The 16,013-nt window shown below is 32.2% G+C and overlaps 1 protein-coding gene across 1 annotated transcript in view; it reads left to right on the top strand.

Moving 5' to 3' along the window:
- LOC148285206 (serine protease inhibitor dipetalogastin-like) overlaps positions 1–16,013 on the top strand; it is a 118,835-nt gene that overhangs the window by 99,304 nt on the left and 3,518 nt on the right. Inside the window, exon 6 of the mRNA XM_088228499.1 lies at positions 15,009–15,188. Coding sequence (XP_088084625.1) covers positions 15,009–15,188 — 180 coding nt within the window. The remainder of the gene's footprint in view (positions 1–15,008; positions 15,189–16,013) is intronic.

Here is a 16,013-nt window from a genome sequence, read left to right as displayed (position 1 = left end):
AAAGCACAAATAATTATGTTTTTGTAAATGATGTCAGTAGCGACACTCAGAGAGTGGCTTTGTGACGTTTTGACATTTTTTATAAGAAATTCATGGCGTAGCCGAAATACTGTTATAAAAACGAGGATGTTTTTGTTGATTGACGTTAGCAGGCGCTACCCAGGGGCGACTTTGTGACGTGAGAAATTATTTAAAAAAAGAGATTCATGGCGTAGCCGAAATATTGTAATTAAAACGAGGATGTTTTTGTTGATTGACGTTAGCAGGCGCTACCCAGGGGCGACTTCATGACGTGATGAAATTATTAATTTAAATATTTTTTTTCATTTTACATAGCGTAGCCGAGATAAGAAATTGCGTGGTGTTTCGAAATTTAACCGTGTAGGTAGCCGCCTAGTTACAATATTATTTTTGTATTTGTATAACTCCTGTTTTATAATGTTTATGTATTTATCGCTATAAGAATTAAACTAAAGATAGTTTTTACTTTTAATCGCTATCCGTTTTTTAAATTATGTTTGTAACACTCAGTAATATTTTTTTTTCAAGTATTCAATGTTATTTTTGCATTTTAATTAATATTGTTAATATAAAGCGTATTTTTATTTATTCGAATTTACTAGACTGTTTTTATTACAAAAAATAAAAATGCATATTTCTCTATGTATTTTTCTATTATAAACAATCTATTAAAATAAAACACATCAAATTTCCATTGTCTGTTGATTTTATTTGCAATCTTCTTTTTTTTCGATGGTTAAAACTCTAGGAAATTCAAAGACAATAAAAATTTTACTGTCATATATTGGCGAGCTCACACGCTATACATAGCCCCATAATACATTTTTAGTGTAAATTTTATATATGAGAGAGTGATGTTTGTGTAATCTATATTTTTAAATTTTGTATTGTACATTGAAAAAGTCTTTTAATTATTGTTTACAATGTGAAAAAAATGACTAAATAAAAAAAATAAAAAATCATGGATATATGTAAGCCACGGTTGAAGGTGTTTTTTGGCTTGAACATTTTTCTTAAAAACACTTACTAGAATTTTCCGTCATGTAAATGCCTCGATTCACATTGTGCATATAATACATTGCTATCCTTATATTATTTCTGTTCGAAGAACAGTTCTTATCGGTTTGGTATTTGAGTAAATTTACATAATGCAAAACGTTGCATCGTTTATTTGTTCTGATTCACCTGATTTGCTGAACAAACATGACGTGTTTACATTATTATTCTGCTTTTTGTGCGAGGAATGGCGCTGGTGGACTGACATTTTAAACTCCGACTACCTAGATTGATTGAAATGAGGAGTTCAGCGCTACAGAAAATTGGATATAAAAAATGTTTCCTGACACGCGGTAAAAATTAAAGCGTTTAATTGTACAGCTAAATATCTCGAAAATGTACGAGAAAATTGATTTTAATAAAAATGAACTACTTTGAATTATGTCACGACTTCTTTCGATCAATTGACGAGAGTGCTGTGATAAATTTCCGATTTCCGGGAAGCCAACTCACCATTAGCAGCTCACCTATTAGAACTTGTGACGTCACTGGCGGAGTAATTACAAAACATTAAAAAAATCAGCGCTGATAATACAATACATAAAAATATTTTCTGGCTTAGTTTGATAGCCTATTAACAAATGTATTTTATTTTATCAACATAAACGGCAAATCTGCCTTTTACAAAAAAATATTATACCAACATGTTTGGCTAAATATTTTTTTTTTTTTTTTAAACATAAATTTCCTGTTTAGTAGTAAATAAATTTAACTGTTTAGTCGTAAAAATAATCGTATTTCTTGAATTTTTTATATCAAAATCATGTTTACTTTGTTTTTTAATTTAGTCCTGTTTAATAAAGAATACAATAATATCCCACACCACGCACAAAAGGTTGTCTCTTTTTTGGCATGGTATTTTGTTTCGTTTTTTGTTTAGTACTTTTTCCTAAATGATAATGAGGATAGAACGCCATAACACTCTATCTTGGCATACAGACCTTGCTTCCTCTACATTCATACATCTTCTCATGCACGCACGTCGATAACATTATAATAACAGATAACAACGGTTAAGATGGAGCTAGTATAGGTACTAGCTCCATCTTAACCTAAAATACAGCGGGCTTTGCTTATAAACCTGGTAACATAACGTTACGCCTAGGCAGGCAAGGCTGGGAGCTGAGACAGCCCCAATTGGCCCCGAGCCCTGCTCTGGGGCCGCCCAAATGCGCTCCTCGTAACAAGCTTGGGCATGGGTCAGAAGGTGGCCTCCGTGGTGTAGTGGTCAAGACGCTTGACTCACACACGGAAGGTTCCGGGTTCAATTCCCGAAGAGAATACAAAAAAAAGTTTTTTTTCTCAAGCCTGGGTTTTCCATGATATAAACCACCACTGTAATTAGGTATTCTGGCCTATTGTGGTGCAAAAAAAAAGAAAAATGAATGAAATGAAGCAGAGCGTAATGTATTGACAAAAAAATACCTGGTAAACACCATGCAAAGGAACTGATAAAAGGGTACTCGCAAAGGTTTGCCTTCGACCTAATAAAGCTCTGACGAAATCAACTGAGGGTTATCACTAGAGCCCGCCCAGGGCACTGTAGATTGAAAAAACACCTTGCTAGAATGAACTTTTCCGAAACTTCTAGATGTAGGTTCTGCAGTGCAGATGAGGAAACACCTATACATATTTGATGTGAATGTGATGCTTTACTCATCCTCGGGGGGCCACTGGTTAAACCTGAGGATGTTAAAGATCTCGCCCCCTACCTAATAGCCAGATACTTTACGGATCTGGGATTGGAGAGGGAGATTTAGCAAAATGAGAACTCTCGCCTTCCACACAGCCAGGTTTTTTATAAACCTGGGCCCCGATTAAAATGTAAAAACTGATATTTGTGTACGAAAATGAGTATATTTGCAAGAACATTTAAAGTATCTTCTTCGGTAACCTATAATTAAACATGTTTAGAAGAAAAAAATGTATGCGTATTATGCTTTTTATACATAAAACTTAAATTTACTTTGTAGATAAAAATCTACAAAGTAAATTTAAGTTAACATAATTTATGTTAACTTCCAATTGTAATCGGGGCCCTAGGTTTGGAGGGCGAGAATTATTCACGGGGACTCGTCACAATATATCTTCACAGGTTGCAGTGACGTCAGGATCTTTAAGCATAGCACTGACCTCCACCTGAAGAAGAATCAAGAATGAAGTACAGTGAAGAGGGTGTGATAATCTCTTACGTAGATACTGTAGATACATCATAACAATAATATTGCGTTGTTACTACTCTATGTGCCTATATAAGTAGATAAATGCACTCGGATGGGTCATTCTAAGAGCAGTGTTTGAGTTATGTGCGCATTAGTATCGAGTGAATGCTTTCAAGATGATATCAAACTAATGCAAAACACTTCTAGCGTAAATCTAACGTTTGCAGAAAGATGCAACACAAGTCATAAAATAATACCGTAAACATACAAGCTCGTAAATAAAGCAATGAATAGTTATCATTGAACAAGTGGAATGATTAAGACATTGATCTACATAATCCAATCATTTTCTAATACCTACGAATAGTTAACAGGGGCAATAAAAAAATATAGGATATTCCAAAACTCAGCGTATTTCCTTAGAGGTATAATAGTTTATGAAATATTATGCTTCGAGTAAAAATACGCCACTGGCTAATAGAATCACCCATACAGATAAAAATCAACCAACCAATCAATCAACCACGAAGTTAGCTACAGGTAACAGCAATACAACGGGCCGTAGGTACTCGGGACACTCGGGTCAATAATTGCAAGCGCAAACCGAAACCGTCAGTTAAACGTTTGTTGTTAAACTAAAAACCAAACCAAAATTTTGGGACGCTTTTGTTCTATGCACTAGAGCGAAAGGGCTTCTCTTTAGGCGGGAGCGAATTATTACTCTTAGATATTATGTATTTACATATATTTTACATAATACATGTTCATTAAACCCTGTCACATCCGAAACCACGATGATCAGTATGAGCAAGAAGACATATTGGCACATTCAAATATTTTTTAAGAACGAAAAAAAATTTCAAAAATAAAATATCAAAAAAAGCAAATGGTCGCTTACTTCTGCAAGGGAGCAACAAGGAGAGGGGAGGGGGAGTCTCATGCGCTGACACTGCGTGGCCGCGCTCCCCTCACTTCTTCCCTGCAGAGGTAAGCAACCATTTGCTCTTTTAAATAGTTTTCTTAGTTCAAAATATTTTTATGCTAATATTCTTGCCCGTATTGATCATCGTGGTTTCGGATGTGACAGGGTTTCAAAAACACCTGTATAACCTCAGCAAGGGTGCTTTTATGAATAGTTTTTTTTGCACGCGACAGCTTCATATATGGCCACACTGATGATAACACGTTGAATTACGTAAAATAAACAGTTTTATAATTGACATTTCATAGTTCGACATTATAAAACTGTTTGAAAAACGTAAAAAAAACTAATACGATTTTGTCCATTCCACCTAATTGAGTGTTTTGGGTAATGCTTAAGGACGCAATAATGTAAATAAAACTCATGTTTGGTTTCACGTGTTCATATATTTATTTTACGCAATTTGACTTTTAATCAGTGTCGCCATATATAAAGCAAAGTCTAGTCACATGTTAAAACTAAAAATAGAAAATAGTAGAAATCTTCTCTATCCCCACGAGAAGATTCAGACTAGCATCTCAGGGAGTTGCAAAATATGCAGTACCTAAACACTTTTTTCTTCTTCTTATTTTTACTGTAGTGAAATATTAAGGTTAGGCCAGACAGACTGGGTGTGTAAGTTTAGTTTTTTAGATTTTTTTTTAGAAGAAACATTGTAAATAATGATTGAAATTACCGTTTTCTGGCTGATGTAAGGGTTTAGAAACAATGGAAAAACAATTTCAATCGTACAAACCAACGATACTGTGATTTATAAACAATAACTACTCAAATCATTCTACAATATCGTAATCAACAAGTCTTTGAACCATTTTTTTTTGTACAACTAAAATCAAAATAAGTTTAAATACTTGATAATAAAATCAAACATTATAAACACAAATATTACTCACCTCAGCGTAAGTTTACACAAATTTAGCAAACGGATTGATTTCCGAAATTGGTGATTTCGCTTGCCTCTCGTGTAAGATAAAAGAAAAGATTACCAATGAGGAGAAAAACAGAATTTCAAAACTCATTGTACAAGGGATTGAAGCTGTACAATGAATTACCTGAAGAAACAAAGGAAATAGAAAAAATCGAAAAATGTTAAATCGAAATTTAATTAATTTAATTTTAAATCGAAAAATTTGAAAAAAAATGATATTGAGAAATTTTGATAGAAAAATTGTAATATTATTAAAAGTTTTAATTAGTTCTTAAGATGTTATGCACTAACTTAATAAAGCATAAATAAATAACTTGATGGACTGTATAGTGTATAGTCTGCAGTTTTGTGTTTTCTTAGCCATGTTTTTACATATAATATAGTTCTGGGATCAGTATTCAAACAGTTATTTGCAAAAGTCTTGTGTGGAGATGTGGCACGTTTTTAGTATTTTTCAACTTTATGCAAATGAAAAAATACTATAACTAATTAAAAGTTAAAATACAGTATGTCAATTGAACGTAGTTATGCAGAAAACTGCCAGCCATAGAAAAGTGAAACTGAGAAAATAGCACTTTTGTGAATACAGCGAATAATCGAATCTACACAACAGTTGGAATGTTTTTTACTTTGACAAGTGATAAATAATACACGATTCGTTTTTTATAATACAAAAAAGATGTTAATTATAAACAATATGGCAAGATTTAAGATTTTTTAAGTCTGGCTGACCACACAACCTTAGATTTGATTTTTTTATTAAAATTATTGCTGTGTTTTTGATCCTATAAAATATTTGTGATGATATACTCATGTGTCTGTGTCAACTTATTGCTCGTCCCAACTCAACTCAGGACTTTTGTCTCAAATAATGTGTAATAAACTGTTTTTAAGTGAATAAAAAAAAAAAAAAAAAATGCAGAAAACTGTTAGCCCTAGTAAAGCTCTGATGTGTGTTGTATCATTACGTATTGATCATATTATTTTATTTAAATTTATTTTAACAGAGAGGGAAAATTTTTTGAGAAGGGAATATGGAAGTCTAGGCATTTACAGGGCTTATGACCTGAATGGTGAATGTTACACAGTGTGTAAAGTGGCCACTTAAACCAGCCAATGACAGGTCATAAGCCCTGTAAATGCCTAGACTTCCATATTCCCTTCTCAAAAATTTTTCCCTCTCTGTTGAAATAAATTTAAATATGAACAACTCCCTAGGGAGGAAATCCAGCCAGTCTGCAAGCATTTGGATATTATTTTATGTTTATATTAGGGTAATCGATTGTAAAGAATCACTCAATTATTTTTTTATAATAACTTTCAAAATAATTTCAAAGGAGTTTTGGTGATTTTTTAAAGTCTGGTTGCCTACATAAATATGCATTTCGCAGAAAACAGCCATATCTAATATTGAATGAAACCTCATACAAACTCTGAATGTATGAGAGGACATTCATTTTCATGGTATTTTGACATCATAGAATTTTCAGAAGGTGATTATTACATTTTTTTGTATGAAAGCGGCCCAGCTTTTTTAAGCAGAACATAGAATTGACCTTCCTGAACTTGATAACTTTTATTTATTTTTTCAAAATTGCTTTCTGCATAACTGCGTTCAATTGTTTCTAAAGCATAAAACCTATACGTGTCATATCTACACTGAGTTTTTCCTTATGAATCTCTAGATATTGTGTTATTGCTTAAAAAATTTAAAAATATTATACTGTTTTTCGTACAGAAAATTTTTTTTACTGCTGATTGCTATATCAAATGGTTCGAAATTACTTCTCGAACATTACTTATCTCATTTTGTGATTTTTGACAAAAAGCTGCCTTTTTGCTTATGACGGCAGTATTGTAGTTTTGTCATAACTTTCATCCACTGTGCTTACAAACGGTTACAGTTATTACTTTTTATTAAAATTATATATTTAATTAAAACTGAGAGCTCCAAGCAATTAAAACGGCCCTTACATGATTTTTTCACCATTGAGAAAAATATATTTTGCATTTTTTTTAATACTCATAAATATTTTTATTTCTTAAAACTAGTACCGGCACTACGTTCCGACGCATTCCGGTACCAGTACGCTCTTGGACCTCCGTAAAAAGCATTTGTTTTTAAGATATTTGAAATTTTATGAATTTCGTGCAAATCTACGCATTAGATCAGTTTCTCGAGTGCCACAACTACAAATTTCAGTATTCTAATTTATGTTTCGTATTCCTGAACAACCCTACCATCACAGTCCAAAATAATACTTGTGAAGAATTGTGAATCTAAACTCTCAAATGTTTTTGACATTATTAAGGCTGTTAAAGCCATTGCCCGGGACGACTTAATATGTTACATAATAAACTGTTTATTTAAATAATATGTACATATCTATTTAGATTATGATAATAATTCTTCGGACCACATATTTGCACTTGGTTAAAAGTGATAAGTATTCCATAGAGCATGGAGTTAACATGAACCAGATCCAATGACGTAATTAACATTCCTCGCAAATATTTACCTAGTAAGTGCAGAACTGCAACGCAAACTGAAAGCTAATAGCTGAAAGCGTACCGAACTTATTAATAAAGATTATACCAGACCTACTCTTCTATTCGAAGGCGCGGAGAACCTTTAGTTTTGCTGAAAAATTCATGTTTGTTTTGAATTAAATTAAAAGTAACAAATTACAATATTCACGTTAGTATTACTACTTACGTGCTTACGCACGTCCGCGTCGTAGTCTAATTAATGGTCAGCGTGTCTGTTTACCTAACAAGAGATCTCGGCTTCGATTGAAATAAAATGTGTTGGAATATGAACTTAATATTGTTCAATTACAGTAATTTGGAATCATGTTGTGGAGGTCATCACCATCAAGCCGTAAAGTTGGCAGGGCCGAACAACATTCTGGCTCGTAACCAGAGTTGCCAATTTGTGGGGAATTCCCCAAACTGCGGGGAATCTCAATTTTTAGGGGAAATTTTAATTGGACTTAAACAAAAGTTATTCCGACACTTATCACGTCGATTCGCGTATTATTTTATAATTATTATGATACGTAGAATATTTTGTTGAACCTTTCAGCGCATCCATGGTGTAGCGGTTAAGACGCTTGACTCATGCTCGGAAGATTCCGGGTTCTATTTCCGGTCAGGACAAAAAAAACTAAATCTGAAAATATAAGAAAAAAACATATATTCTGTAATATGCATCTACTAAAAGACTTGTGAAAAATTTTCTACATAATTTATAAATATGAATTTTATTTTTTATACTATAGAAATTATTTAAAAAAATATACATGAACACTGGCATTCAAACTCATAATAAATCGACAAAGTTTATGAAACATATGATATTATTTTACAACATTATTATGTTCATTTAATATGTTTAAAACTTCCTTGAAATAACATTTAGAAGGACGACAGAAGTTCGCTTTAAAACAAACACATAAGCAAGCCAAACTCAAAAACGAACTATTCGGTGTAATGCCGACGGCCAACATAAGCAGAAAAAAATAGAAACGTACTTAGGAATACCAGTAATTAAATAATAAAACCGTCGTTGTTTAGGTTTGGTAGGTATGTGAGTGAATAAATCTTAAAGTTCGTGTTTATTTAAATACACACCTGGGCTGGTATTATGAACGTAATTTTAACGCGTTACAGCGTGTATTTATGTACTTAATCCGCGAAATAACAAGTTAAAATCGATACTTATATTCGAAAATGTGTATATTTTTATAAAAAATTTAAGTACCTTCGGCGGTAACCTGTAATTGAATACGTTTAAAAAATGTATGCGCATTCTATTTTTGGTATAGAAAATTTAATTTAATTTGTAAATAAAATTTGAGGAAAACGTTTACTACCCCTCGTTATATGGGCCCTGGGGTGAAGAGTTAAACAATTTCGGAAAATATATTTTGTATTTGGCTGAAATTAAAAAAGTTATCAGTTATTATTCGGTTCGTGGACCAGAGGTTGCCCATGATCATATTAAACTTGTAGTATTTTCCGATTTATCGCTTCGGTTTTGCATGAAAATGATACGTATTCAGAAGCACAGTGCTTCGATTATAAGATTTGATTTATTGCGTGCATGGCATTTATTATCCCAGCTATATTCAATCATTCGCGCGTTTAATTGAAAATCGCACTTCGATTTTCTTGTTTTATGCCGGAATGTGGAAACGTTTAGCTTTTAATTATTTTGCTAAAATTTACATAAAACTTACTAACCTTCACGCTCTTTACGCAAGGGTAGGCAGTCGACTGAAATATAGGATGCCAAACACCTAAATATTCGCGAAATGTTATTTAAAACATGTAATATTGTTGTTGTTGTGTTTTTATAATTATTATTTAAATTAAATAACAATAATAATCATGGTTTATTAGCAAAAATAACAATTACTTTATCTACTACAGACAAAATTAGGTAATAGATTTCTCTGGATCATATCTAGTCTGCCTAACTAGGTGCAACCTGTTTTAAGGCAGACATTTTTATGCAAATAAACAATTTGCATTACTACCTACTAGTTGATTTACTATACAGTTTTACAATATTAATTTATACCATTTATTATTTAAGAATTTATTCTGAGTAAATTTTCCAATTTTCCTCGGCCTAAACCCAGTAACCAATTTTTTTACAAATTTATTAAATTGAATCCGGGTCATGGTTTTGCAATGTTTGGGTAATATATTAAATATTTTGGGGCCCAGAAACCTGTAATTTCTTTGCCCGAATTCAGAGTTTGTGGTAGACCCCATGACCCATCCTCTAGTTTGACTTCTGGTAGATGTGTGTGGTAGAATAAACATTATTATTCTAAAAATATATAATTGCCTTATATCTGAGATCTCAAATTCCTCAAATAACTTGACGCTGGGGTACCTGAAAGGCTTTTTTAAAATTATTTTAATTATTTATTTTTGAGCAGATTCGAGAGGTTTTCATATTGATTTATTAGTGCCTCCCCACCCTATTATGCCATAAGTTATAATTGAGTTACATAAAATAAAATATAGCTGTTTGAGTTTAATTAGGGATAAGATGTTACGTATCGACTTGAAGATGTGAGAAAGTTTTCTAATTTTTTGTTTAATATATTATGTGTTCTGTCCATTTAAAATATTTATTAATAATTATTCCCAAATATTTTATATGGTGTACTGATTCAAGTATTTCAGAGCATATTTTTAATTGAAGGTTTTGTTTGGACTATCCCACTGTGGTTTTACCAAAGGTTATATATTTTGTTTTAATTAAAAGTAAAGATTGAGTTGAGAGTTGGGATGTTTAAAAATAATAATTTATGATATTGGCGTTCTTATAATTTTTCGAAATATTTTAATTTTGGGGCAAATTTTCAACGAGTTGTGAATAATTAACTGTCGGCAAATGGAAATTAAGTTGTGGTAGAATCTTGGACCTCCGATCCGTGAGATTGTGGTTATGCTTGTGTGCATATTATTATGCCATGTGTTCGTGTGTAGTTAAGAACTTCACCTTGATGTTCAATTTGTTGAGAACTGAGAACAATAAAATACTCTGGAAATTTTATAAAATCTATGATACTAGAATATGTGTGTCACTTCAATCATCGTTTATCACTTTGCATAATGAAGATGTCAATGCAATAATGAACATATAACCTATTACCACTCTATGGCGTGAATCGTGAAGGCATAAATACATTTCCATTATAATAAGAGCTAGCAAATTGCCCAACCACACTTGCATGTTGTGCACTTAAAAATTGCACGTCAAACTGGTACAATTCCGGTGAAGACAACACACAATAAGACATTACAATCAATAATTTTCAAATATAACAAATTTACGTGTTTTTAAAATTGCGTAAATGGTAGGTAAAACATGACAAAAATAATGTCTAAAATATTTACGATGCGAATGTTGATGGATACAGAAAATGCAGATTAAAAAAATCCGAATACATATCTGTGTAGTACCTACATATTGTGCATTTGTGCATAGGTAGTTAAATATGTACCATCATAAAAGTGAGTGATCACATAATATACATATAATTCAAAACAAAATTTGTACATGTTTTTTATGAATGCCTTTATTTGTCATATTTTACGTCACACTTATGACGTCATTATTTTTCGTACAAATTTCGAGGATTTTGAAAATGTAAAAGTTTTTTATTTCGCCTTTAAAAAATCGCAACGTCTTTAAAATAACACAAAAAGTTTAGTAAAATAATACACAACACAATAATTTAACTTTTATACCCACATATTGTGAGTATATCGACGTATGTATACTATCGAAACTCCATTTTGCGAGGTTTACTTGAGAACAAAAGCAAAGCTTGACATTTTTTTAAAGAGGCTATCAGGGTCCCGATTACAATAGGAAGTTAACATTTATATTAAATTTTATCTACAAAGTAAAATTAAGTTTGCTGTATGAAAAGCAGAATGTGCATACAATTTATTTTTTTCTAAACATGTTCAATTATAACTCCACTAAATAATATCCCAGAAGCCCTAGGACCTCGCCCCCCCCCGCAGTTTCTTGCCCCGCATCAGTGTGGGAATTCGTTTTCCGACCAACATGTTTATACTGCCATCATAAAAAAGAAGGATGTTTCTACATAAAACACAAACGGAGAAAATAAATATTTTGTAACTCGGAGATTGAAAAATTCGCTGTGTAAAAAATACTACAAAAATTAAGTATATTATTATGCGACAGTATGTATTATGGTTTGCCCTAACAGAATATTTATTAGTTTTAATAAATTTTACGTTATATATTTAAAAATGAACATTTTCATCTTCTTTTTAGTAAAAAAAATGTAATACTTCAATGAAAAGACGGTTCTAGCTAGATACGCCCTTTTTATTTAGTAATTAAGTAAACATCTTTATTTTATAGTGTTAATATGCCAATTGATTCTACTCAACTAAATAAAATAGACGTTACTGGCCATTAACTGTTTTTCAAACTAGTAACGCCGACCTAATAATCAATTAACTTCGAATTACCAGCAGATCTTAAATTTAATTGAAAATGAATAGGTACATTCATTTCAGATGTTTTTAAAAACGGAATAGAAGAAAAAATAAGTATTTTAATCAGTCTTTAATAATTATATAAGTCAGAACAGCCTTTTATATTTAGTAATCTTCAAGACTTTTTGCAGTTAAGTCTCATTTATAAGTGAAAATAATAGGGTTGTGGTTATTTTAGAAAGATAGATGTATATTTAGTAGAAGCTTTTTTTTTCCTGATTCCGAATATGTATTTAACTCATTTTCAAAAAAAATGTTAGATGCGTCCTTCTTTCTTATGACGGCAGTATAGGTTACCAACGAAGATACTTTTAAATGTTCATCCAAATATACTCATTTTCGTACACAATGATCGGTTTTTCTTTATAGACAGTCGAAGATAACTCTGTTAACTACCCATTGTAATCGGGGCCCAGATACTGTAGAATTGCCAAACATGGGTTTTTTGTATTTCTATTGAATTATTATATTATACATACGTTTGGAATAACATATTATTATTATTATACATACGTTTGGAAATAGGGAAATATAACTTTTTTTATATTTTTAAAGTAATAAGGGTCTATGGAATACTGTCAAGGAAAAAAATATTTTTGCCACTTATCAGTAGCATAAAAAATATTTTTTAATTTATAATTTAAAATTTCAGTTAAAATCTGAATAGATAATACACTAATATATCTGTGGTTAAAACGGTCATTCCATTGGCCACGCCACTAATACGTCACGAATTATGTTCATTTTCAACTTTATTCCAAACCATTCAAATTTTTATAGAACATCGTCACGGATCTTGACGTCAAAAATGTCGCATTTTTCTAGGGACGTATTTTTTTATATTTTCTTTTTAAAAGTTACATATGAAAACATTTCTCCACAATATTCATGTTGATTTCGAAAATACAATTGATTATTCTAAATCCATTTCATATATTTTTATCGATATTCGTGGTACGCGATATTTCCCTATTCTACGGTATCAGATAGCTTCTTTAAAAAAATCAAGCTATGTTTTTGCTCTCCCGCAAACCTCGCAAAACGCAGTTTCGATATATATGTTGGGACCGTCCATGTGAATTTTATGCGAAACTTAAAAAAAAAAAATGTAAAGACGGAGTGGAGTGGTAGGTGTTCTAAGATGCTCTTTGTCTAAATAGCCGTAAATACGGAACGGCTTGATGATCTGTTATTGTTCATTGTTTATTTATTTATGATGAACTAGAAAATCCTGCCCATCGGGCCTCAGCTAATCGCCCCTTCTGGCATCAATCACAAAGCACTAAGGGCTTCATCGAACAAACCATTTGTATTTTTTTAACCTAGATCTTAAATTTTAGTATATTTTGCACCTACCCCTACAACCTACTTGTGATCGTTTACTTTTTTGTAAAACATGTTTAAATTAGATTTAATGTCGTTTTTGTATTTTTCCATTATTCTGTAAAGCTTAATTAAAACTATCAATAATCCTCATATTAAAAATGTGTTCGCGTTAATAATTACTTTATACCTACTACCTATTTATTTTTAAATTGAAAACCCATTTTTGAATTGCAAAATACTTAATTTCATTGGATTGGAAGAAGAAGGTACTGTTGACGAACGACGACAGTCCGCCTTCTCCTGGCGAGTTTTCTGTGATTTCCTCGTCATTAGAGCTAATGCGGAGAAGCTTCTAAAACAGGCAACAGATAAAACATTCCACCACAACTTATTTTTATTGTTTGAAGTTAAGAAGTATATTTTTTTAAAGTAAAAAAATAAATAACGACTCCTTTGAAGTAAATATCGTGGGTAAACTGGCAAAAGGCTTTAACTCTCAAATCCCTGTTTTGAGAAATCAAGCATTTAAGTTTTGTTTCAATTTCATTCTTTTTAAAAATTGTTTTAAAGAAATATTTGCGATCTTATTATTTACTCAAATATTCAATTTTTAGGGCCATGTTCAACGAATTGTAAATAACTCACTATTAGAACATGGGAATCAAGTTGGGGTAGAGTGGAATTCGAACCACGGACCTTTGATCTGTGAGTCCGAGACACTAACCACAGGACCACAAACCGATTTACATCTTATTTAAATGTAATAAGATGTTAAGTGCTCATTTAAAACCACGATTTTAATTTTTCCGTTTCTTAATTTTATATTAAGTTATTTAAAGCTTTTAGCCTGAATTATTTACCGGGTATACGACATAACCTTAAATTTATTTTTAAAACTACAGATATATGAAATTTAATATGACTTAGTGTATTTTGCCAGTTTGTAGAGCGTTAAAAACTTTAAAAAACTGCATCATTAAGTCAAATCCGCATATTTTCGTGTTAGCGTTTTTTGCCAATATACCCTCGATATAAAACTTGTAGGCAGGTACATTATAAGCATATAAGCATATAAGCAAGGTAAAAAATAATGCAACTCTTCAAAGTAATAACTCTCTAGAGAAGCCCTTGCCCTATTGCATTAAACAAAAGCGTTCCAAATTTTCGTTTGGTTTTAGTTTAACGACAAACGGGTAATGGACGGTTTAGGTTAGCGCTCGTAATTCTCAACCCAAGTACCTACTGCCCGTTGTTTGTCTGTAATCTGTACCTAACTTCGTGGTCAATAATCAGAGAATGGGGTTTCTCCGTATGGGCGACTTTATTAGGTTAATACTCTAAATGCAACTCAAATATATTATTAAAAAATATATTCATTGGTATCCAGTGTTTATCCACGTCAATAGGGTCTACATTTATTGATTCTCACAGCGATTCTAGAGAAAGTGTGTGTTAATATGATAACTCATTTCAGCCGGGGAAGGAAAATGTGCAGCGAAACCTGGTGAATGTGGAACCCTGAGGCAGTTGGCCTGTTCCAGAGCAGACAGTATTAACCACCATGTCCTAGAAGCCAGTTCCTTGGTGTGTGGATCCAATGGGGTGACTTACAGGTCATATGAACATCTTCACTGCGCAACCGCAAATGATAGATGTAAGTATAAAATAGAATTCATTATTCAGCATCCCATTTTGCCATCAGCCCATGTTGGTACATTACATAGATCTCCCCCTGTCCCCTCTATCTCTGCCAGTTCTACGTCGTCCTGATCCACTATCTCCTGGAAATCCTCCCACTTTGTCAATCAATCATCAGACATTCGAACGATATGGCCAGCGCTTTTCAGTAGAAAAGCGCAGGCCGTATCGCGCCATAACTAACCAATCCTTTCAATCAATTATGTACATTGATTGGTTTGACTGCGAATGAATTATTTTTTCTTTCTATCTCTTAATGTTATTCCAAGCATAACATGTTCCATACTTCTCTGTGCAACTTGCAATCCATGAGAAGACTGCTTGGTCAGGGTCATAGTCTTTATATGTAATACGCTTTAAAATGATATCAAATAAAAGTGTCACGTCAAAAATATCATCATTATCGTACCCATATAGTGCACTGCATCGGTATGTCAAAATTTAGCGTATCTCAATCATCTGGTACATTATAAGGTGATTAATGATACGCTTCAGGTACCAGTCTAGGAGCAAAGAAATATTTTATTTTGGAAACCCCCCTTAAAACCAATATTTCACCTCGACCCTGCCAGGAATCTAACCTAAGACCACATGAACGGTAGGCGTACGCCACTAACACTTTACAATGAGATTTCCTTTTTTTTAGGATTGTTTTAACTAACGATTTTAATATTTTTTACTTTCGCCCGCTTTTCGCCTGGAAATACTCCTATGTGCGACGTCGGATAAAATTTCTAGAAAGGTTTAAAATGTGCGTATTTTGAATAACTCGAAAACGACA

This window comes from Micrasema longulum, unplaced genomic scaffold (assembly GCF_059751315.1).
Source record: "Micrasema longulum isolate JH-2025_06_02 unplaced genomic scaffold, ASM5975131v1 h1tg000047l, whole genome shotgun sequence".
Taxonomy (NCBI): domain Eukaryota; kingdom Metazoa; phylum Arthropoda; class Insecta; order Trichoptera; family Brachycentridae; genus Micrasema; species Micrasema longulum.
This window is presented reverse-complemented; position numbering and strand designations above follow the sequence as displayed.